The sequence below is a fragment of the Stenella coeruleoalba genome (genome assembly GCF_951394435.1).
Source record: "Stenella coeruleoalba genome assembly, chromosome: 7".
NCBI classification, from domain to species: domain Eukaryota; kingdom Metazoa; phylum Chordata; class Mammalia; order Artiodactyla; family Delphinidae; genus Stenella; species Stenella coeruleoalba.
Genome location: NC_137153.1, coordinates 13,144,150 through 13,170,551, shown reverse-complemented (window position 1 = coordinate 13,170,551; position 26,402 = coordinate 13,144,150). Strand labels below are relative to the sequence as shown.

The 26,402-nt window shown below is 37.6% G+C and overlaps 1 protein-coding gene across 1 annotated transcript in view; it reads right to left on the bottom strand.

Moving 5' to 3' along the window:
* Window positions 1-26,402, bottom strand: part of GALNTL6 (polypeptide N-acetylgalactosaminyltransferase like 6) — a gene marked incomplete at its 3' end in the record, with an annotated part of 1,147,279 nt that overhangs the window by 616,939 nt on the left and 503,938 nt on the right. The window contains exon 4 of the mRNA XM_079925494.1: window positions 11,964-12,130. Within this exon, the coding sequence (XP_079781620.1) occupies window positions 11,964-12,130 (167 nt within the window). The remainder of the gene's footprint in view (window positions 1-11,963; window positions 12,131-26,402) is intronic.

Here is a 26,402-nt window from a genome sequence, read left to right as displayed (position 1 = left end):
AAAGCCACGATTCACACCTACAGTGATGCCCAGATCACCTACTTAGCCGCCCACTCTCGTGGCAGAGGAAGGTAGGAGGCGGCACTGGCTGATATGACTAGTTGGTTATCAGAGTGCAGCGTAGCCCAGGGCCCCTCCTCAGACGGGAGGCCCTGTGGTCTGCCCCTTCTGACTCATTGTTGATAACATAAGAGAAGCAACCACATTTTCAGACATTGAAATGAATGGGAGATGCTAATACTACTCACCAAGCATTGTCTTGGCAAAAGCTTATCCTGGGTTCAATGTTTAGGCCAAGTACGGAACCCTAACCCATAAGCATCCCTCAGTTCCAGCGGGGATGAAGCCCAGCATTCAGGGGAGGCACTGTGGCAGCTTTCTCACCGGGCGCTTTAGGTTTCAGCTCCCTTGCAGATGTTCCCTGATCCTCAAAGGGACAGTGGCTGAAGGAATTTGAAACGACCATTTGCTCTATCTGTTACTAGTGACGTCCTGTAATTGACATCTCTCACCAGAAAAGCCTTCACCATACTGAATCATCAGAAGCTCTCAACCTACAGTGCCAAGGGATTTGAATTTACCATAAAATATTAACTAGTCTGTAGTAAAGACTAAGAAGCTTTCCCTAAAATTACCAAAATAGATAACCCTTTTGAATTCTGAAAGAGGCTAAAAACACATTTCAGAGATATTAAGTGGCCAGCATTCCTAAAACTTGAAACATATGGTTGACATGAGACATGCATTTGCGGAATTATTCTACACACTATCCTTAATCAACAGGTGTCAAAACATGAAACCACAGAGTACGTTCATTCCTTTCAATTACAAGGAGAGAGAGAGGAAGAAAATTAGGAAATGAGCTGAAGATACTGAATGCAAACTTCTATTCAGGGCTTGAAAGTAATTGCCTCTGGCCTGCAGAAGAGTTCAGTCTTTGATACCTGGATTTGAGCTGAATAATTACACATAGTAGATTTGCCTTTGGGACGACAGTCTGACATGAAGGAACTACATCTTAATCGAAAGTATCCATTGCTATTCTCTTTCAAGTTCTACCAACTAGTAATATCTTACAATTTTTACCAAGAGCAGTGCAATCATTGGCAGTTCTGAAATAGGTTATACAGTCAAGTGCGATAGTATTGTGATTTAAGTCCCCTCCTTTTCCTAAGTGGTGTCTACTTCGTGGCTCCCCTGTACTTGATGATTCAATTTTAGGAATCAATCCTCAGTTCCCTGATCCCTAGTAAGTGTCGCCTTATTAGACTTGGCAATAAAGCTGCTCATTTAGGAGGAGCAAGACATCTGCACCCTAGAAATTAGAAGAAGCGGCATTGGCTCCTTTGATTTTTTGACTAACTATACAGTTTTAACTATACTGTGTACTTTTGAAATGTGTCATATCTCTGCAGATGAATATGTAGTTCCCAGGATACCATTTGGCTAAAATTAAGGTAGTCATCATAAAGTGTACCTTATGTATTAGTACCACTTGCCAGTTATGAGAAAGTGTTCCTGCAGGAAGAGAGTATACACCTAAGAATACATCACTGATGCGCTTATAGCTTTTAGTATCTCCTATTAAGCTGACTGTCCGCTATGCAGAAGCTACAGATATTTAAATGAAGATCTGGTTTATACGTCCCTGAATCTTTGTCCATCGCAATGACTTCTCCTTTTGATTCATAAATCCTTTTCCAATGAGGGACCTATGGGAATTTATAAGACAACCATGTCGCCTATGGTCTTAGGTAAGTTGTCAGGACTGCCAAGCCATTTGGGTCTCTTCAGGGCTTCACACTGATGTATAGGGTAAAGGAAAACACAAAGATTACGGCCAGCAAAAATATGTCCAGGGATTCCCAGGAGCTTATGGTACAACCAAGAGTCATCTTACTAGGGCATCTTGGGCTCAGTCCAGCTTCTATTTCCATGGAGATGCCTCCACTCGTGTATGTTTCACCTTTCACAGAGAAGCGTGACAAAGTGGTTTACTAGGTGAGCACGCACGTAGGCTGCTTGGTGTCATGCGATCTGGGGTAACTCCAGATGATTCTAAGAGTGGTCTAGGAAAGCTATCTGCTGCACCTGGGAGCCAAGGGACAGCTTGGTCCATTCGGTCTCAGGAGATATTATATTACGGTCACTCCTGGGGGTGGGGAGGAAGTCCCAGGTCTAAGAGAATCTGAGCTTGGAAGTCATACCCGCCTGAGGATGATGTCTGACTGAAATCTAACAAACTTGTACTGACTCCTAGTGCTTCACGCCACTATGGGTATTACTATGAGCATTACTATTATCCAGAAGTGTTACTTAAAAAGCACTGATGCAATTACTTTAAAAATTTTGCAAAGATCAAAAACAAGTGCACTGAACTTTGGAACCTGAAATGTGCCTTTTTATAGATACAGACACTGTATTTATCTGACTCCAGTCTTGGGAAGTTATTTCCTTCATCATCATTTCATGAAGATTATTCATGGTTAAAAGGTAAATTTTGTAACTTCTCCAAGCACGTGGCAATCGTTTAGACCTTCAAGCACGAACTTATATGAAGCGGTCACGGATTTTCCTGCTATCTCCTCTCTATAGTGAGCGACGTGTTTTTCCTAACCTTTCAGTTTAGGGAGATTTTTTTTTTTTGAAAGTGAAAAAAAATAGTGACATTGTGTCTTGTTGTTTCTGAAATCTAGGGTCACATCAATCCTTTCTAAGGTCTCCAGGCCTCAACTGGCAGAGCTGAGACTTGGATTCGAGACTCTAACATATAGGTTGTTAACTGCTCGCAGTATTTGTATCTGTTCCATGAGTCCATAATTTTATAACAGTACTATAAAATAAACAAATATCTTCTTTTCTTCATAGAGCCTTTATTTTCAAAGAAGCAGTGCTTAAACTGAGCAAAACTAGAGGGAAAAAAATGTAGCCAACCTGAAAAAAATCAATGGCTTAAATTTTACTTTAAACCCTAAGTGTATCTCCATTAGGTTGGAGGTGGCCTTAATTTATCCTGCAGAAACACGCAAAACTCAAAATGATAAGTGACGGAGCTTAAGTTTATTCAAGACATAAAATTAAGCTTCCCTTGTCGCTGTCCCCCTACAATGTTGGGGTCAGTGTTTTCTGAGCTATGAGGCACCGACTAGTTTCCCAAGTGGTTTGTAAACATAAATATATTCCACTTAGTTTTAGTAGATAAGACAAAAAAATAAAAAATAAAGGGAAAATCAACGATGTGTATCTAATGAGTATCCCATGTTAGATATTTGCCCATTCACCCCCACCCCTTCACCCCCAGCCCAGCTGCTCTGTCCCAGAAAGACTCTCATTTTCTGGGGACATTTTACACAAGAGTGGCCCCGGCGATCTCAGAAGTGTCTTGGTTTCTGTGAAGTGAGGCTGCCTAAATCTGGAACAATATATCCAGAGTAAAGACAGACTCAGATGATCTACAAGAGGACAGCCTAAAATCCATTCACTTACCTCAATAAATTCTACTTTGAATCAGCCTGGGAAGCCACATGAAACATGTCTAACTATGTTTTATGCCCTATTTCATTACTTTGTGAGCCTTTCAGCATGTTAGAAACAATCTTCTCTCCAGGAGGAAAGCCCTGATTGGCCCCTTGCAAGGCTAAAAGGCCATTTGGACACTGAGATTTGTGTGCTCAAGTCATTACTTTGCTCATGAATTCTTCATTCTACTATGTGTGTGTACACAGTGAAATGATGGTTTCTATTACGACCCTGCACCTAAGGTGAGAAAATGGGTAATAAATTAGATTCAATTATCTAGATTGTCTATGTAACTGTAGTACAGTTTTATCAAATTGAAGATAGTATCAGAATGGTTCTAGCTTCTCAGAATTAGATGTCTGAGAAAACTACAGAGGAGAGGAACCCTGAATGCCTAAGCAGAAAAACCATCCATTTGAGGTTAATCTAGCATTTATCTCAGCATATAAAGTTGACCTAGTGTGTGACCTAGGATGTCACCTCCCTGAGCCTCTATTTATTCAGCTATAAAAGGGTACAAATGTGCCAGGTCACCTGCAATTTCCTTCATCTCAAAGATCTTACCAGTCTAATGTGGAATTGTTCCTCAGTTGACATAAAAGACAATTCTTATTAGGAGAATTTTGTTAAAATGTGTTTTATCAAGACAGATGTCCTTGATGTTTAAAACTTGTCGGCTTATCAAAAACCCTGACTGATGAGAGACTGATCATTTTCTAAGGAAGTGTTATAATTCAAGATAAAGGAGGAAATATTTGTGTTTTTTTTCATTGTGTCAATGCAGTGATTTTTTTAAAAAATTAAGAGCAGGTGGATCTTTAGGCGCCAAAAAAGGATTGTTTGAAATACAAAACATTTTATTATTAAAGCTCACCAGCTGCGGTTTGCTGACAAGAGAAATCCTCATACAACATAACCTTTTATTTCATCAAAGGAAGTCATCCCTACCCAAGATCTGAAGCCCCAGATCCACAAAATGGTTTCATATGAGTGACAATCCTATTCAAAACAGCTGTCTGCGAGGAAAATAAATGGGATTTAATCTGCCATAAAATGAACGGCACAATTTATTTTTCTTGAGGAAGTCATGCCTTGTGACATTGGTGAGCTGTAACGGTTTTGCTTTGAAAAGAAGCATTCCCTTCCATGCCAAACCCATATGAATTCATCCATGTGGAGTTTTCATCCAGAAAAAGCAACTGGGTAGCCAGATTGGCTTACCCACCACCTGAGGATGGGAGCTGCCCTCCCCTATCTTTAAAAGGACTGATTTAAAACATGAGCCCTAAATAATTATTCAATTCAGGGAGAGGTTTTAAGATGGTCGGTTATTAAGGTTGAAATATATGAAATGATCAGCCAGCCATTAATGTTCTACAAAAAATGACAATTTCATATGCCTCAAGCTAATATTTAAAGAGAATAGAACTGTAAAATAGCAAAATGCTAGTTAAAAAAATGACAATTAGATGAGATTTATCATTTCTTCAAAATGAAAATATTTTTTAAAAACTTAAAAGCAACTAATAGAGGAAATATAAATACTTACAACCCCTAAATTGACAAAATTTTCTGTGTGGGCATTTTTAAAGCCCTCACAGGAATTAACAGTATTTTAAATGTATCTCATTCATTCAAGTACACAAAATATTTTTTAAACGATAAAGAAAAAGAAAGCGGTAACAAAATTTTTCAACTGTGAAACATGCTTTAATATTATATATGATACCTAACTACAGCCCAACTAGACAACAGAACCTAAGCGTGCCTGTTCATTCTATTTTCCAAGATACTTATTTTTGTGTTCAAAATTCATCTAGAACTGGTCCATTCCAACACTCTAGTCTCAAATTCTACATTAGAACATTTTTAAAACAGTTTCTAAGACCACATAAAAATGTCTATTTGTGTGGAAGTTTCAGCACATGTATCTTTATTCAATCAAATATAAATTTTACTGAAATTGAACTGAAACAAATAAATTTCATCAAATTTGATATATTAGGACTTTATTGAGAATATATTGAGGATATATTAGGATATATTAGGACTTTATTGAGAATATATTGAGGATATAATCCCCCAAATTCTGAACCTTCCAGTGCCAGTCTTATCGAGGCTAATTCCTAAAACAATTCATCAAGAAAAACATATACCTTTATAGAATCTGAAGACCTTTTATCCTAATCTGCAAAAAAAGGATCTACTTAGAATAGGCTGTTTCTACCAGAATAAAGAAAGCGTTCCAGTGGTATTCATGAGGATCGTGACCCTCGCGACTGTGTGTAACGCTCAGGAACAATCCTGAAAACTGCAAGGATTAGTCACATTTGCTCTACAGAAGAAAAAGGAGAAAGCAAAATGCTGGTCTAACATTATGGCAAATATCAGGCTCAGCAAGGACACATAACTCGTTATTTTGTCAGATACGGTCCTTTGTTTACACAGACATTTACAACACGTGAGACTGGAGTTTTCGTTTAAAAGTAAGAGGGAGAGAAATCCCAGGAGTGCTTTGCCTTCTGAGACAGCTTCTATTCAAAGCATATGCTGCCACTGACGAGTAGGATTCATATTTTACAAACACATAAAGACATTTTTATGAGCTGATTTTGTGTTTTGGAACTTGCAGAATGTACGCTTCATAAATTGTCTTCCCTATTTTCCTCTGACTTTGAGAACATATAACTGTTCTACGTTCATATTTACGACTCTATGCCCTGGACTCCCTTCGGCGGCAGATGCAAAAATAATTGCGAAAACAGAACAGTTTTATTAAAACTGTACATTTCATCCTTATGCGGCATGATATGCAAATTTATCAACAGAAATCAATCAGCTTTCTTTCACTTCTGTAGCAGGTGATGATAAATTTCTAAAAGTTGAATTTTATAATATTTTCTCAGCTCCTGTTACTTATTAGTATTTACTATTGTATTTTGATTTTAAAATGCAATTATCCTTACAACTTGAAATCTGAATAATAAATCTAAGCAATTCCAAGATTCACTTAGAGTGACCGGCGCTCAATAAATCTGAGACATAAAAATGGCTTGTCTTACGGTCTAGTGGCCTGACGGAAAACCAGCACAAAGGCATTTCCGTTGACTGTCCCCTCTGAATCTTTATATGCACTTTAGTGTTAGTATTTTATCATTTAAGATAGAAATGCACTACCATTCTTCATCTATTTTACAACCTTTTCACACCAATGGTACCTTCCAGCTTTGAACAGTTGTAAAACTTGTGCCAACTGATTTGTCTGGTTATGGAAACTTTCCTTAATGGTATACTTGGAGACTATCTGAGTAAAGTGGAACCTGGAATTCAAGACTCATCATTACCACCTGTGAAATGACTTAAAATATTCTCAGTATTTTAAAGATTTATAAACAATTTATCTATGTGAAGAGTCTAAGATTTTGATGGTAATATGGACCTTTAAAGAAATTGTGTGTGTGTGTGTATACACATACGTGTGATTTCTGAATTTGGCACGAAAATTATTAAATGATTTCAAAGCAAATTAGATCTACAAAATATTGGAAGGCACATTTGTATAACAAAGAAGGAAAATTGGCGAAGGAGGAGTAACAGCAGTAACCTGAAATTCAACATAAAATGCTACAAAATGAGTTCATGAGAAGGCATAGTAAGTGTCTATAAACTTGTGAAAATGCCAACATTTATCAAAGAAATGTTATCACAAATGTCACATAAAATAATGTAGAGGTAACACTATCGAATTCCCATCCCAAATTTCCCCTTGCAGATTTATAAATCCAATATCAATTAAATGCTAAATAATAAGAGTAGAAAAATGTACGTCAAAATAATATGGATAAGACACAGGAGATTTTTGAAATTAAGCTATTTATGCATTTATATTACTCACTGAAGCTCCAACCCCAATTCTGAGACACATGACAATTATTCTGAAACCCTGATTTGCATAAAAATGACACATAGGTTTTGTTGAAGTGAAGATTCTGATATATCTGGATGGAGCCTGACAGTCTGCATGACTGGTAAGCCTCAACGTGATGCTGACGTTGCTGATCTATGGACCACACTTTGAGTAGCGAGGACCTATGCTCCCTGAGGAAGAGTAAACTAGATTTCTTTAAAGTGGCTGATTTTGCTAGATCGGAAGGATAGTTTTAAGTTTGTGATTTTCCCTCTAACTAGAACATGGAAAATAACAGGTCTTTGTGAAACTCTAACACTCAGCTCCCTACTTTCCCTGTCCAGGAAGTTTGAAACAAGCAGGGGCGAGAGTGAGTTAGTGTGCATGCGTGTGTACATACACATGCAGGGCACAATAGTGCCCTCACACCTGCATTAAGGGAAGTGTATCAGCAACTCTCCTGTGAGTTCCCTCGGTTTAAACTTGAATTCCTCTAAGCACACAAACTTTAGAGAACTGTCAGGTTCAAATCTGCCCTGTCTCTGAGGCTAAGCCCCAGCTTAGTTCACACATTTCAACATTTTCCGTGTGGATGCCGTGAAGGTTGCCTGGAATTTGGAGATAAGCCCAGGATTAGTCCTGCTTTAAAGTCATCATGAAGTCTTGTTAGAAGCCTCAAGTTAAGTTGTTAAATGTATTTCTGAGAGCTTACTGAAAAATATATATATATATTCACTAACTTTGGTAAGCGTCAGATAGCAAAAACATGGCGTTGGTTTTGAAATTTTACCTGTAGGCCTGTACCTTCCTGTTTTTATAGACAGTAGGCTTATGTTCTGAGGCTAAAACAACACTCTGTTTACCAAGCTCATTTCAGGAAGAATATCTAAACTGAGAAGTGCTGGGATGTTCATTTTTTAAAAGCATTTTGATAACTGGGTCAACTGGGTAAATTCAAGCTGATTTTTAGAAAGCACTTTGCACTGATTTTATAATTCGAAAATACTTTAGTATTTTTTTCTCTATTGCTATGAAACCAATTGTGCAGAATTCACCAATCATAGAATGATTACATTTTTTGGAACTATGAATTCCAAGCGATATTACACTTGTGCTATTAACATGGCTAACATGTTGGCTTTCCTTTTCTTTTTTTTTTCATGTGTAGCTATTCTATTGACCTGAAAGACATAAAATATAAAGCAGTAATGTTTGATTAAATCTTGTCAAAATTTTATTGCCTTTAGCCAAAGGACATTAGAGAATATTCAAAAGAGCTAAGGTGTTAAAATGCATACTGAACAGACTTGGGACTAGAATATATTTCTGAAAATAAATATGAAGTGTAACATTTCAGAAATAATTTCCTGAAGGAGGCCAAAAAAATCCCCTATATTTTCTTGTACTTTAAAATTTGTCTAGCCTACTTAACTTGATTTTTAAAGAAGCGGCGGAAAATACTCCGATTTCTGGGTTGTCCAAAAGTAAAAAGAAAAAAGCATAAAGTATAATAGCTTTTAACAGCATGGCTATGCATCATATCTGACTAAAAAGCAGAGAAAACTTCTTTGTCTTAGAGGCCCTGTAAACAAGAAATGCCTGGAAATACCTTCCTTCTCTTACAATAGTAAAAACAATCCTGAAAGGAATTTTTGATAAACATTAAGGTCACTGACATAATTTAGGGAGGTGACATGTTCTATTTACCCTCCTTTTGTTGAAACTCTAAAATTTCATTTTTCTTCAGTACCCGTATAAACTACCTGCTTAGTAGTAAAACTGGAGATTTAAAAAAAAAAAATGTTAAGGCAGTCCTAATTTTTCCAACATGTTATAAATGACCACAATTCGTCTTCATATGCCTTCTATGAAGGCATGACTTCTAAATAACTTCTGTTGCAACTGGGGTTGTGGGGGAGAGGTGGTAGGTGATAGGTAGATGGGTAGATGATGGATGGATGGATGGACACATAGACAGAGGACTGACTGATTCAATTTTGTGAATAAGATTTCATTAAATTGAGAGGATCTCCTCACAAAAGTATGTAGAATATTGATGTTGTGTTTCCGGACAGTATTTGGGGAGGAGTGGTCAGAAGTTGAGAGCAGTTGCTCTCCTGTGGAGCACAGTTCCTTCAGCCATCAAAGTAGGTCTTCATCACAACCTCCCGGGAGGAGGTACTTAGATAACTAATGAGTTACTTATCCCCATTTTGATAAGGAATTTGAGACACTGCGAGGTTAATTTACCCAAAGTCATACAGTTCATAGTTGGTATCAGGATTCTAACCTGTGTTTACCATGTTGATTTTCTAGATTTCTCACAATTCAGAAAGCAGGAGTGATGCTTTTAGGTTCAACTAAACCCTAATATTTTATCAGAAGAGATTCTGTAATCTGAAACAAAAATTTGAAAGAAGGGCTTCTCTTATTCCATGCACCTTTAGAATTATGGTGTATTCTAAAAGATTTGTGGAAGTATTTTTATCACATGTGTTTCAACGTTTAGTCTTACACTGTCGTCAGGCTAGTAAAATGACAAGCAATATTCAAAAAGCTTTCCCGTTTGAAAGTTTAATGATCATCAAATACGACTTTCAACTTGATAGTTCACAGGAATAGAGTAACTAAAGGACAGATTTACGAAAGCATTAAAATAATGATTATCCTTAAAAATGTCCCGCAGGAAAGTCAAAATCACCATTACTCTCCCAACCAATCCTTTTTGTGTTGCTTCATGTCACTAACAGCAATGACATGGACCATGCAGAACACACTTCCTTCCTGGGTAACATTCTAAGCAGAAGGGACAGTCTATCAAAGTCGCTACAGAAGGGACAGTCTATCAAAGTCACTACTATACAGAGATGACAATGATTTAAACTCAAGACAAAAGGAGATGCCACTATTTTCTCCCTCTTTAGACTTTCAGCTGAAAAATACCTTTGAGAAATATCCAGCAGAAACTCTACAAACCACAGTGTACTGCTACCAAGTGTCTCCTACTTTATTACCCCCAGGTCAAAATTCTGCTGTAGGAAATAGTTTACCAAGACAAAGTTAATTATGTAGAAAATTGTCCACAGATACACTGTCTTATTTCTCTTGGTACCAGTCAATCAAAAAATGCCATTTATTTGGTGATGTGTGGCCCCAGATCTTTATCCCCTTCTTCATTCTTTTATTTAAAAGCACAGTTTTAACTTTAACACATGAAATGCCTATTTTTAGCCTGAGGTGGTAATGACTGCTTTGAAATAAGTAGCCTCAATTAGAATAAAAAAGAAATCAATGTGTTATTTAATTTAGGTACTTATTAGATACTGATTTAGATACTTATCGAACACACAACTATAGAAGCAATGCAAGGCAAAAACTACTTTGAAATCAACCTAAATTACCAAGTTCGTAGTTTACTATTTTAATAGAACAACAGACAACCTTTTTTTTTGGCCTACGAACTTCAACACATATGAATTACCGGCAAACCCTGAATCAGTTTTTGAAGCGAATCATTGCAGACAAAAATGCTAAAGGAACCTCAAAGCTAACACTCCAAGCAGTTTTACTTCTACAGAATTTTCAAGTACTACGAAGAAAATGTTTCTGTTGCAAATGAAATTTCCAAAACCTCAATTAATCCATAGGATCTCAAGACGCATGTCCTCGAAGGCATAAGAATAACACGCAAACTCGTTTCCTGCCGCTCTTTCTTACACACATACAGTGCAGTTAAACAGAGCTCCTTCATGCAAGGAAACAGAAGGTAGATGAATATCTTTAGAAGAGGTTTCCGCCTCTCCACTCACACCAGCCAAGAAGAATTTTACTTTCCCCTATTTAGAGTGAATATGATTTATCAAGTCCTAATCTCAAGAAACTTTCTATAATCTTATTCCCCTGACTTATAAACCAAACTGTGTTCATGAGAATAGTAAAAAATAAAAAAAAGAGTAGAACTGTGTCAAATTTTCTGATACACCGCATTCCAGGCCTTTCTGCTGTTATTATTGTTCAGATATGATAAAATAGCTAAAATTGCCAAGTAAAAATACTTATTTGTGTTACTTATAATTTCCAGTATTTATGAAGTAACACAAGCACAGCCTGGAGAATGTATCACACTGGTAAATAACAGAGCAGATCCTTTTCAGAAAGGGGAACAGATTTTCTGGTTCTACTGGAATATTTCACCATTCATTTGTACTTACCGTAACATATTTTACAATGTTTGTCCTGAAGCTGCAGGTAGAATTTGAGGCATTCTGCCAATACCTCTCTAATTTACAACAGAAATGTAATACAAATTTCTTATAGGTCCCCAAATGATGCCCATAACTTTTTGTTCAATTCCTTTCGCATTTTGGTCAACATTTTATGAAATCACAGCATCACAACATAGACAAAACTTTATCATCTCCTTTCAGATAGAATTAGAAAGAAACCATCACAATGATCATCTGCTTTATTTTAAAAGCCAGTAATGATTACGTAGGTGGTAAGAGAATCACATAAAATATTATTAATGACATCTTACCTCTATCACTGAAGTCATCGACCAGGATGATTTCTGCAATCAGACTTTCTGGGGTTCGGTTGATGATGCTGTGGATGGTCCGGAGGAGTGAAGTCCAGCCTTCGTTATGGAATGGGATAATGATGCTGGTGTTTGGTAGCCTTTCCAGGTACATCTTGTGCTTACAGCTGGAGATGACAGAGGAAGGAAAGGCTATATCAGATACAGGACTGTAATATGTCTTATACTGCCATTGACTCATTGTGTTATCAGACAACTGTGAAAATTAGACTTTGCCTAGTACTTGCCCAACCAAAGCTTCTACATCATCATACTTACTCTACCCATTCCTGGAATTCATTAATGATCTCCTTTCACACTCACTCTTAATGACATAATTATTTATCCTCTGTTATACCAATGGCTCAAAAACAAGGTAAGAAGTACACTTGTGCTTCCTGAAATGTTGTGCTCTTGTTAATATGTTCTCTAATAGTAATAAGGATAAATTATAGGTATTAACAACATTTCCACTGAGCACACAGCTAATGTTAAACTTTCCGGGAAAGTTTGGAAATTTAACTTCTGTAATATTTATGCCCAATTAATCAGTTTTGGTTGTGGTCTGTTTCCACAGCTGGGCAGTATTTAAGGCTCTAGGGGAGAAAAGAGTCTTAAAGTGAAATAAATGAAGATTTAATCTTAAATAGTCACACACTGATGTAACTGCATGGTAAGATTACATTAAGATCCAAATCATGACACTATCACATTCCTAATGAAAACTATACAGAGAAATCTCATGTTGCTGTTTTCACTGTAAAACAATCTGAGATGCCAAATAGGAAGTAGGTTTTAAATTTTGGCATAGTTTAAAGCAATTTAGTATACGTCATGGCTATTCTTTCAATATTCGTGATTTATTTAAGTAATTTATAAGCCACATCAGGGCAGAAAGCTGGTCTCAAATCTGATTTAATTCTTAGTTCAGCACTGGTCATAGTTGCCCAAGCTTCATTAAAGACAATAAATTAATTTAAGTTTGTGAAATCTTTAAGTTATTTCAAAAATAAAATAGGATAAAATTTCAATCAATTACCAAATTTAGTGATTTTTCTGGTATGGATAACATGAAAACAAACAAAAAGAGAGTGGAAATCTGGAAAGAAATGCAGTTTCTGTTTAAATACAGGAACATCTATTATATCATCTTTTGCCAAGACACTGGCTACTGTCTAGTCCAGATATTATAGTGTGAATTTGAAGTATGCATAGATTCTACCAAGATGTATAGACATGTACCAGCATATTCAAAACATTACTTAAAATATGGTTTTTTAGTCAGTTATCTCAACACTTCATTCTACTATGATCTCAACAGGATATCTTAAATATCACTGTGGATGTAAAACAAAGAGATCTTGCCTTGCAGCTTCAGATAATAGAATATAATGTAATTAAAGCAAAAAAATTTAACTATCCTGGAAGGTAAAATAAAATGAAATAATTTAGACAAATAATTTAAATATAAAATATAGGCATTTCTTTTTTATCTTGTCCTTTTATTATCATTTAATCGAAATTTTAAAATCTGTAACAATATTTATCAAACAAGAGATTTAGAGGTTTTCAAGTACAATGAAAAGCACTGGAAAAGACCATCAAAAAGATACCATGAAATGGACATGAAAATACTAGAAAAAAACATGAAGTTCCTTGTAGGATAACATAAAATAATTTAAAAAAGCAATATATGAAACAGATCTGTCAGTGATTTCCAAGAGAGTGTAGTGAGACGGATGCTTTCACATCTGATGCGCAAATGTGGAAAAGAGTTGCTAAATTAATTCAGCACATCTCATCATAATTAAGTAGAGCCATCCATCCTTCTCAACAAAGACAAGAGCCCAAGACAAATGTGCTCTCCTGTATCAATACTCAGGATACTACAAAACACCATACCTAACAATGCTCTGGGAATGTAACTGATATCCCCAAGAAGGCAAATTAGTTTTTAAACATTAAGAGGAGACGCTGTACATATCGCTTGCTTATTAATGAAATAGGAATTGCATTCAGAGTAATACATGATAAGCAGTCAATAGGCTCAGGGCTTTAAAGAGATGTTTAACAGCTATCTACAATCCATTCAGAAAAAAAGGCAGACATAAGAGAATGCAAGACTAATCGTGTGCAAAAAGGGTTTTCCCTCATAAAAATGTTTTCGGTAATTTCTATGTAAGCTCAAATTATTACCACACAGGGGAGGTGAAAATATCCTTCTATTCATTCATGCTCTCAAGTCCCAATGATTTGCTGAGGGTTTTCTCTAAGCCAGGAAGCAAAGTGGAGATAAAAGAATGAAAAAACCCTACTCTCCAACTTTAAGATGTTTACAGTACAATAGGAGACACAGAAGAGTAAAGAGACAGTTAAAACTTTAAAGGGGAATCAATACGTAGAAGTGTAACAGGGTGCCACACAAGCATCTGAGAGAGGCCCCTGAAGCAATTCGCAAAGTGCTACAGAAATGCAAGTGAGAGTTAAAAGTGGCCTGCAAAAGACTAGTTCGAGATATATTTAGGAAAAGAACTGATATGACTTAGTCACTTTCTGGGAGAAACAGTTAAGGAGGACTCCCATGTTTTGGACATAGGAAACTGATTTATGAAATACAGACCTACATCAGAGCACTGTGTGTAAGGGGCATTCGAGGGTTGCAAGGCTTGAGGGTAAACATGAGTTCAGTTTTGACCACATTAACTTTGAGGTGTCAAAATGATATCTAGTTGAACATGAAACCAGCTCTTTTGCTCCTTTTCTGTTTGTCCATTTCTGTTCCCCTCTAACCCTGAAAGAATCTAATTATAGGAATGAGATCAGTAAGCAAATGAAACCAACTCCTGACTTATGCTCTCCTGAATGCACACCATGCCCTGTCTAACCTGGTGATTCTTTTCCTAGATAAAAAGAAGAATGAGGAATGGAGTAGTTAGAGAATCACGGGCTCTCTGCCTCTAACAATCCCTTAGCAATCCTGCTGGCAGATCACTCGGACAAGATGCCATCTGAAGAGAGAGTCAGCCAGTCTGCACGCAATGGAGATGCAGAACCCAACCTCCTGCCTTGATGATTCCCTGAGATTCTTCCCCCTTTTCTCCTGTAAAAACTGTCATGGCTGAGCAGAATCTTCAGAGCTGGTCTCTGGACACAAGTCCACCTTCTCCCCAGATTGCCGGCTTTTCTGATTAAAGCACCTTTCCCCTCTACTGACACTTGCCTCTCGAATGATTGGCTTTTGAGCAGCGAGCAGCTGAACCTGAGTTCGGTAACAGAGCAATCGTATATATGATATACACATCTATCTGTCTATGTATGTCCCTATGTGTGCATATCTACCTATCTATCTATCGATCTATCTATCTATCTATCTATCCATCTATCTAGGTGCATATGTGTATTGCTCAGAAAAAGATCTGATTTACAGGAGGCACAGTGATAGGCTCTAGCATTGATGCCAGGGCACTGCCACTGTCTCCCTAGCATCAGCATCCCGAGACTTGCCAAGAGGATCCTCCGATAAGTACCAGCAGACAGCCAACTGAATGCACTCTCTCATCTCTGAAAAAGGTCAGATCAAAAGTTCTGGGGCAAATGGATGTCCCTAGCTTCAAGATGGCGGAGGAGTGAGACATGGAGATCACCCTCCACTCGACAAATACATCAGAAATACATCTACATGTGGAACAACTCCTACAGAACACCTACTGAACGCTGGCAGAAGACCTCAGATCTCCCAAAAGGCAAGAAACTCCCCACGTACCTGGGTAGGGCAAAAGACAAAAGAATAAACAGAGACAAAAGAATAGGGACGGGACCTGCACCTCGGGAAGGGAGCTGTGAAGGAGGAAAGGTTTCCACACACTAGAAGCCCCTTCACTGGAGGAGACTGCGGGTGCAGAGGGGGAAGCTTCAGAGCCACGGAGGAGAGCACAGCAACAGGGGTGCAGAGGGAAAAGCGGAGAGATTCCTGCACAGAGGATCGGTGCCGACTGGCACTCACTGGCCCGTGAGGCTTGTCTGCTCCCCCGCCGGGGCGGGCAGGGCTGGGAGTTGAGGCTCCGGCTTCGGAGGTCAGATGCCAGGGAGAGGACTGGGGTTGGCGGCGTGAACACAGCCTGAAGGGGGCTAGTGCACCACAGCTGGCTGGGAGTGGGGGAGACCGGGAAAAAGTCTGGACCTGCCTAACAGGCAAGAGAACATTGTTTTGGGGTGCACGAGGAGAGGGGATTCAGAGCGCTGCTTAAAGGAGCTCCAGAGACGGGCGCGAGCCGCGGCTAACAGCGTGGACACCAGAGACGGGCATGAGACGCTAAGACTGCTGCTGCCGCCACCAAGAAGCCTGTGTGCGAGCACAGGTCACTCTCCACACCTCCCCTCCCATGAGCCTGTGCAGCCCACCACTGCCAGGGTCCCGGGATGCAGGGACAACTTCCCTGGGAGAACACACGGCGCGCCTCAGGCTGGTGCAACGTCACGCCGGCCTCTGCTGCAGCAGGCCCCCCTCGCACGCCGTGCCCCTCCCTCTCCCCGGCCTGAGTGAGCCAGAGACCCCGAAGCAGCTTCTCATTTAACCCTGTCCTGTCTGAGCGAAGAACAGACGCCCTCAGGCGACCTACATGCAGAGGCGGGTCCAAACCCAAAGCTGAATCCCAGGAGCTGTGCGAACAAAGAGAAAGGGAAATCTCTCCCAGCAACTTCAGGAGCAGCGGATTAAATCTCCACGATCAACTTCATGTACCTGCATGTCTGGAATACCTGCATAGACAACGAAGCATCCCAAACTTCAGGCGGTGGACTTAGTGTGATTTTGTCTGTACAGCTTTGCTCTTACCATTTGTCCTCGGGTTCTGTCTGTCCACTTTTTTTTATTTTTTAGTATTGATTTTTAGTGCTTGTTACATTTGTAGATCTGTTTTGTCAGTTTGGTTGCTCTCTTCTTTCTCTCTTTTCTTAATTGCTTTTCAATTTTTTCTTTATTTTTAATTATTTTGTACTTTAATAACTTTACTTTACTTAATTTTTTTCTTTCTCACTTGCTTTTTTTCTCCCTTTTCTTCTGAGCTGTAAGGCTGAAAGGGTGTTGGTGCTCCGGCCGGGTGTCAGACCTGTGCCTCTGAGGTGGGAGAGCCGAGATCGGGACATTGGTCCAACAGAGACCTCCTGGCTCCATGTAATATCAAACAGCAAAAGCTCTACCAGAGATGTCCATTTCAATACTAACACCCAGCTCCACTCAACAACCAGCAAGCTCCAGTGCTGGACACCCTATGCCAAACAACTAGCAAGACAGGAACACAACTCCACCCATTCGCGGAGAGCCCGCCTAAAATCATAATAAGGTCACAGACACCCCAAAGCACACCACCGGACACGGTCCTGCCCACCAGAAAAACAGGATGCAGCCTCATCTACCAGAACAAAGGAACCAGTCCCATCCACCAGGAAGCCTACACAACCCACTGAACAAACCTTAGTAACTGGGAGCAGACAGCAAAAAAAAAAGGAACTATGAACCTGCAGCCTGTGAAAAGGAGAACCCAAACACAGTAAGTTAAGCAAAATGAGAAGACAGAGAAACACACAGCAGATGAAGGAGCAAGGTAAAAACCCTCCAGACCAAACGAAGAGGAAATAGGCAGTCTACCTGAAAAAGAAGGCAGAGTAATGATAGTAAAGATGATCCCGAATCTTGGAACTAGAATGGACAAAATACAAGAACGTTTAACAAGGGCCTAGAAGAACTAAAGAGCAAATAAACAATGATGAACAACATAATAAATGAAATTAAAATTTCTCTAGAAGGAATCAATAGCAGAATCACTGAGGTAGAAGAACGGATAAGTGACCTGGAAGACAAAATAGTGGAAATAACTACTGCAGAGCAGAATACAGAAAAAAGAATGAAAAGAATTGAGGACAATCTCAGAGAATTCTGGGACAACATTAACCACACCAACATTCAGATTATAGGGGTGCCAGAAGAAGAAGAGAAAAAGAAAGGGACTGAGAAAATATTTGAAGAGATTATAGTTGAAAACTTCCTTAATGTGGGAAACGAAATAGTCAATCAACACCAGGAAGTGCACAAAGTCCCATACAGGATAAATCCAAGGAGAAACACACCAAGACACATATTAATCAAACTGTCAAAAATTAAATACAAAGAAAGCATATAAAAGCAGCAAGGGAAAAACAACAAATAACACACAAGGGAATCCCCATAAGGTTAACAGCTGATCTTTCAGCAGAAACTCTGCAAGCCAGAAGGGAGTGGCAGGACATATTTAAAGTGATGAAAGGGAAAAACCTACAAACAAGATTACTCTACGCAGCAAGGATCTCATTCAGGTTCAACGGAGAAATTGAAATATTTACAGACAAGCAAAAGCTAAGAGAATTCAGCACCACCAAACCAGCTTTACATCAAATGCTAAAGGAACTTCTCTAGGCAGGAAACACAAGACAAGGAAAAGACCTACAATAATAAACCCAAAACAATTAAGAAAATGGTAATGGGAACATACATATCGATAGTTACCTTAAATGTAAATAGATTAAATGCTCCAACCAAAAGACAGAGACTGGCTGAATGGATACAAAAACAAGACCTGTATATATGCTGTCTACAAGAGACCCACTTCAGACCTAGGGACACATACAGACTGAGGGTGAGGGGATGGGAAAAGATATTCCATGCAAATGGAAATCAAAAGAAAGCTGGAGTAGCAATTCTCATATCAGACAAAATAGACTTTAAAGAATGTTACAAGAGATAAAGAAGGACACTACATAATGATCAAGGGATCAATCCAAGAAGAAGATATAACAATTGTAAATATTTATGCACCCAACATAGGAGCATCTCAATACATAAGTCAAATGCTAACAGCCATAAAAGGGGAAATCGACAGGAACACAATCATAGTAGGGGACTTTAACACCCCACTTTCACCAATGGACAGGTCTTCCAAAATGAAAATAAATAAGGAAACACAAGCTTTAAATGACACATTAAACAAGATGGACTTAATTGATATTTATAGGACATTCCATCCAAAAACAACAGAATACGTTTCTTCTCAAGTGCTCGTGGAACATTCTCCAGGATAGATCATATCTTGGGTCAGAAATCAACCTTTGATAAATTTAAGAAAACTGAAATTGTATCAAGTATCTTTTCCGACCACAACACTATGAGACTAGATATCAGTTACAGGAAAAAATCTGTAAAAAATACTATCATATGGAGGCTAAATAATACACTACTAAATAACCAAGAGACCAGTGAAGAAATCAAAGAGGAAAGCAAAAAATACCTAGAAACAAATGACAATGAAAACACGATGACCCAAAACCTATGGGATGCAGCAAAAGCAGTTCTATGAGGGAAGTTTATAGCAAGACAATCCTACCTCAAGAAGCAAGAAACTCCTCAAATAAACAACATAACCTTATACCTAAAGCAATTATAGAAAGAAGAACAAAAAAACCCCAAAGTTAGCAGAAGGAAAGAAATCATAAAGATCAGATCAGAAATAAATGAAAAAGAAATGAAAGAAATATAGCAAAGATCAATAAAACTTAAAGCTAGTTCTTTGAGAAAGTAAACAAAATTGATAAACCATTAGCCAGACTCATCAATGAAAAAAGGGAGAAGACTCAAAGCAACAGAATTAGAAATGAAAAAGGAGAGGTAACAGCTGATACTGCAGAAATACAAAGGATCATGAGAGATTACTACAAGCAACTGTATGCCAATAAAATGGACAACCTGGAAGAAATGGAAAAATTCTTAGAAAAGCACAACCTTCCGAGACTGAACCAGGTAGAAATAGAAAATATAAACAGACCAGTCACAAGCACTGAAATTGAGACTATGATTTAAAATCTTCCAACAAACAAAAGCCCAGGACCAGATGGCTTCACAGGCGGATTCTATCAAACATTTAGAGAATAGTTAACACCCATTGTTCTCAAACTCTGCCAAAACATAGCAGAGGCAGGAACACTCCAAAATTCATTCTACGAGGCCACCATCACCCTGATACCAAAACCAGACAAAGATGTCACAAAGAAAGAAAACTACAGGCCAATATCACTTATGAACATAGATGCAAAGATCCTCAACAAAATACTAGGAAACAGAATCAAGGAGCACATTAAAAGGATTATACACCATGATCAAGTGGGGTTTATCCCAGGAATGCAAGGATTCTTCAATATATACAAATCAATCAATGCAATACACCATTTAACAAACTGAAGGAGAAAAACAATATGATCATCTCAATAAATGCAGAAAAAGCTTTGGACAAAATTCAACCCTCATTTATGATAAAAACCCTCCAGAAAGCAGGCATAGAGGGAATTTACCTCAACATAATAAAGGCCATATATAACAAACCCACAGCCAACATCGTTCTCAACGGTGAAAAACTGAAACCATTCCCTCTAAGATCAGGAACAACACAAGGTTGTCCACTTTCACCAGTAAAATTCAACATAGCTTTGGAAGTTTTTGCCACAGCAATCAGAGAAGAAAAAGAAATAAAAGGAATCCAAATCGCAAAAGAAGAAGTAAAGTTGTCACTGTTTGCAGATGACATGGTACCATAGAGAGAGAATCCTAAAGATGGTACCAGAAAACTACTAGAGCTAATCAATGAATTTTGTAAAGTAGCAGGATACAAAATTAATGCACAGAAATCTCTTGCATTCCTATATGCTAATGATAAAAAAATCTGACAGAGAAATTAAGGAAACACTCCCATTTATCACTGCAACAAAAAGAATAAAATACCTAGGAATAAACTAGAACAGAACTAGTTCACAGAACTAGAACAGAACTAGTTCACAGAACTAGAACAAAAAACTTCACAATTTGTATGGAAAAACAAAAGACCCCGAATAGCCAAAGCAATCTTGAGAACGAAAAACGGAGCTGGAGGAATGAGGCTCCCAGACTTCACACTACACTACAAAGCTACAGTAATCAAGACAGTATGGTACTGGCACAAAAACAGAAATACAGATCAATGGAACAGGACAGAAAGCCCAGAGATAAACCCACGCACATATAGCCACCTTATTTTTGATAAAGGAGGCAGGAATATACAATGAAGAAAAGACAGCCTCTTCAATAAGTGGTGCTGGGAAAACTGGTCAGCTACGTGTATAAGAATGAAATTAGAACACTCCCTAACACTATACACAAAAATAAACTCAAAATTCATTAAAGACTTAAATGTAAGGACAGACACTACCACACTCTTAGAGGAAAACATAGGCAGAACATTCTATGACACACATCACAGCAAGATCCTTTGTGACCCACCTTCTAGACAAATGGAAATAAAAAGAAACATAAACAAATGGACCTAATGAAACTTAAAAGCTTTTGCACAGCAAAGGAAACCATAAACAAGACGAAAAGACAACCTCAGAAGGGGAGAATATATTTGCAAATGAAGCAACTGACAAAGGATTAATCTCCAAATGTTACAAGCAGCTCATGTACCTCAGTATCAAAAAAACAAACAACCCAATCCAAAAATGGGCAGAAGACCTAAGCAGACATTTCTCCAAAGAAGATATACAGACTGCCAACAAACACATGAAAGGATGCTCAACATCACTAATCATTAGAGAAGTGCAAATCAAAACTACAGTGAGGTATCACCTCACACCGGTCAGAATGGCCATCATCAAAAAATCTACAAACAAGAGAACAAACGTATGGACACCAAGGTGGGGAAAGCAGCGGAGGATGGTAGTGGTGCTGTGATGAATTGGGAGATTGGGATTGACATATATACACTAATATGTATAAAATGGGTAACTAATAAGAACCTGTTGTGTAAAAAAATAAATAAAATTTAAAAAATAATTTTAAGAAAAGAAAAAAATTCCATGGTGAACTTTAGGTTGAATTAGTTCTTCTATAATCCATAAACTGAATTAAGCAGAGCCTCATCCAAAGCTTAAAGTACCTGTAAACGAAATCACTCTGTATAAGAAAGTGAGAAAAACAAACAAAAAAAATTCTGCAAACAATAAATGCTAGAGAGGGTGTAGAGAAAAGGGAACCCTCTTGCACTGTTGGTGGGAATGTAAATGGATACAGCCACTATGGAGAACAGTATGGAGGTTCCTTAAAAAACTACAAATAGAATTACCATATGACCCAGCAATCCCACTACTGGGCATAAACCCTGAGAAAACCATAATTCAAAAACAGTCATGTACCACAATTTTCATTGCAGCTCTATCTACAATAGCCTGGAGATGGAAACAACCTAAGTGTCCATCATCGGATGAATGGATAAAGAAGATGTGGCACATATATACAATGGAATATTACTCAGCCATAAAAAGAAATAAAACTGAGTTACTTGTAGTGAGGTGGATGAACCTCGAGTCTGTCATACAGAGTGAAGTAAGTCAGAAAGAGAAAAACAAATACCGTATGCTAACACATATATATGGAAACTAAAAAAAAAAAAAAAGGTCTTGAAGAACCTAGGGGCAGAACAGGAATAAAGATGCAGATGTAGAAAATGGACTTGAGGATGTGGGGAGGGGGAAGGGTAAGCTGGGACAAAGTGAGAGAGTGGCATGTATATATATACACTACCAAGTGTAGAATAGCTAGCGGGAAGCAGCTGCATAGCACAGGGAGATCTGCCCGGTGCTTTGTGACCATCTAGAGGGGTGGAATAGGGAGAGTGCGAGGGAGACGTAAGAGGGAGGAGATATGGGCATATATGTATAGCCGATTCACTTTGTTATACAGCGGAAACTAACACACCATTGTAAAGCAATTATACTCCAATAAAGATGTTAAGAAAAAAAAAATGAATGCCCCTAAAGCAAGTATCAAGCAATGAAGTTGGGGAATAAGCAGTCCTATGGTAAGACATATCTGAGCTGTTTTCTATAACATCTCCCAGGGTTTTCCAGTGAGATGGAGCCTCACTTGCCCACAAGGATAAGCATCAGGCCAGGCACCTTTTAGTGGCTGCTCTCCCTTCCCTGTCTTACTTCTTCACCCTACTTCTCCAGGTTCATTCTGTGATTACCTGTTTAAAACTATTGCAAACAAATCTGTCTCAGAGTCTGCTTTAAGGGAACCCAATCTTAGACATAGCCATATAAATTATACTACACTTGGCAAGAACTGTCCCTTGAATACAGAGTGATGGTCAAAATTCCCTAAGAAACACAATTATTTCTGTAGTGTTATGAAACTTGTAGTTTGTTACACCTGGAGATATTTTTAAATAATTAAAAAAATCTGTCACAGGTACATTTTACTCTTTCTTTGAACTTTTTAATTATCACTGATACTCTGTTCAGAGTCTACTCTATGCCTATGAAATACAGCTATCAGGACTATTTTTATAAGTACAGTGTGTACACATAAAATCATGTACGCAAATTACATTAAAAATAGCCTTAATTAGTAACTATTAGTAGTAAAGTTACCTTCTTTACATAGATGTCTGTAATTAAGTTGTTCAATTAGACCACACTGAAAACTCCTATTTTGTGCTTATAATTATTCCTGAAATATTGAAAAATCACACTTTATACATTAGACTATCGAGGTTTAAGTGATGGCTTTGCCACTTACTACCTGTGTGACAAGGGGCAAATTATTTAACTACTATAAGGGTAGTTTTCTTATGTGGAGCAATTAAGAAGCAAAAGGTTATACCTTCTTCATAATGTGTAATAAGAATTAAATTAGATAATTAAATTAGATAATCCATACAAAGTATTACATCTGATAATAGCAAGAGTTTGATAAATACTATCATCATTACTGTTGCTGTTACTGTTACTTTAACAGTTACTGTTTTACCTGTCAAGTCCTCTGTGGAAGGAGCTAGGGAACTAGTAGAGATGAGAACTGCATGAGAGAAAGTGAGAGACACTTATGATACATAAATGAATAAATTACGGTTTCTTCCCTTAAGGATTCACAGACCGGTGGACAAATATATAAAATAATTAGACTCAAATGAGACAAGTGACATAATAGATGGCACACAGGCAATGAAAAGCCCGAAGGAAGTATGGTTAACTTTGTCTGAAAGAATGAGGGAAGTCTTTATAGATGAGTCTGTATGTTGAGAACAGATCATGTACGATCTTGAAGTGATTCTAAGAAATCTGGACATTAGCCCGCAGTCAACGTGAAGTATTTCACATATTGTTAATGATGAGGAAGACAGGATCACGTTTACATATTCCTCTGGCATCCGGGCAAATGATGCACCGAAGACAGTAGAAACGAAAGGAAAAAAGATTAGAGACTGTGATACTCTGGGCAAAAACAATGAGGGCGCTGATCTGATTTTTACTCTAAGGAAAATCAGCCTGTTTGTGATGGTGCCTAAACTGATTAAATTATACTTAGTTATTCTAGCACGTAAGCTGCTCCAGAGGAAATTGCATTCACTCTCAAAGTCAGCCCATTGGATTGGCCAAGTTGTGGTCCAGATGACTGCTTCTCATTATTACTAGAAATACTGAAGAGTATCCAGGGTTTTATTAAGAATCTGCAACCTGTGTATTTTAGATTTAATCTGAAGTCAGGCTGAGAACGGGAAAGTTGTGAAATGGGAAGACAATGTGTCACTGTGGAACTGTGTTGAAGAAATAAGTAAAATGAAGTCAGACAATTTGTATGCTTATGGTTACAAATTTATAGGCAGCAAATTTATAAAAAGAAAATAGGGACAATTTAAAACATTTGTTGCATTAATTTATAGGAATATGGGTGAAGATGCCTGTATTATTGCATTTCATATTGCTGTATTATTTTGAAATAAGCCTTCACATAAAATTAACTTGGAGTTTAGGAATGGCTCAGAGATGAGGAAATGCCTTTGTTAAGTAACAATTTATCTAAATGAATGGAAAAAACATTCTTAAATGCACCAGAGAGATGAAAGAAATAGTTTAAATTCTTAAAAAGCTACTTGTGAGAAATAAATCATGAAGGCATTTTAAAAGCTAACAAAAAACCAAATCAGTCTGTAAACATTCTGCTAAACCATTCACAGTAATGAAAATAAGATTCAATAGAAAATTTCTCATAGGCTTCTAAGTTTCCCCAAAATAGAACACACACATTTTCTGATATTCTCTATTGGCATTTAATAAACTGAGAGATTTAAAAATAGATTTAGTTTAACAACATTGTTTATTTTAAACATTTTAACTGTCATTCCTTTCAGAGTTACGTTCATTTATCTTCATAATTTCATTGGTTTCACAAAAAATAAGTGTTTCTTTTGACTATAGGAATAAGCCAATGTTTTTAAAAAATAAAGGTACATGAAATAAGTACTAGACTTATTTGTGACTTTTTTTTGTCTAAAAGAGATATTGTTCATGCAAGAATGTCAACCTTTATACTGTTAGCTTTTAGGTAAACTTGCATTTAAGGTTCTTAAGACCTTCATAAACATTCTTTCTCACTGCCTAAGCTGAGTATTTAGTTTTGGACACAGTGTCAAAACTCACATTTTAAAAATTCAAATTTTCAGACTGTAAGATTTGACTAGAATGTTTGAATAAAAGTATTTGCATATTTTAATCCTTAGATCATTCTGTTAGCTTATCTGAAGTATGACTTTATTTTTTGTTTTACTGGATTTTTCTATCTATTTATATTAAACAGATCAGTCAGGGTGTTATGTTATGGTTATAAATAACCCTAAATCCCAATGACTCAAAAAAGTGAATATTCTCTTTCTTGCATCTTCTGCTTATTCATCACTGGTTTGCGAGAGGGTCTCTGCCTGTTGTCACTGACAACAGCCAACATTTGGACCACTGTCAATCACTGTGCCAGAGGTCAATGAGAACAGTGATGGGTCTCAAGCTAGTAATTAAATGGTCTGTCTCTAAAACGACATAGTTCTCTCTGCTTACAAATAGCTGGTCGGAACTATTCACGCTGGCATGAGGGCCCAGGAAGTGCAATCCTATATAGTGCAGAAGAATTATAGCCAGAAATAGTGGGCAAACAACACAAATGAACACGACCATCTTAGTCTTCTGCCTTCTTTCAAATAAAAAAGGAAATAGGAAAAAGGAAACTGCCTGTTATACTATATTATATGGAAACATTAAAGAGATTCAGTTTCTTCACAAAGAAAAAAAAAACAAGAAAAACCTGATCACATATATTCGAGGTGTCCCATCTACAGAAGCATAGTTAGCTGTAGGCAAATTTTTAGAGCTGCAACCACAGTTACAGTATCATCAAGTTTAGTCCCTCATTTAATTGAAAATTGAGACATGTTTTAGAGAGTTAAACAAAAATTATTTTAACAATCAATTTGGTAAAACAGTGTAGTGGGTGAAGAGGTTATACAGTGATGG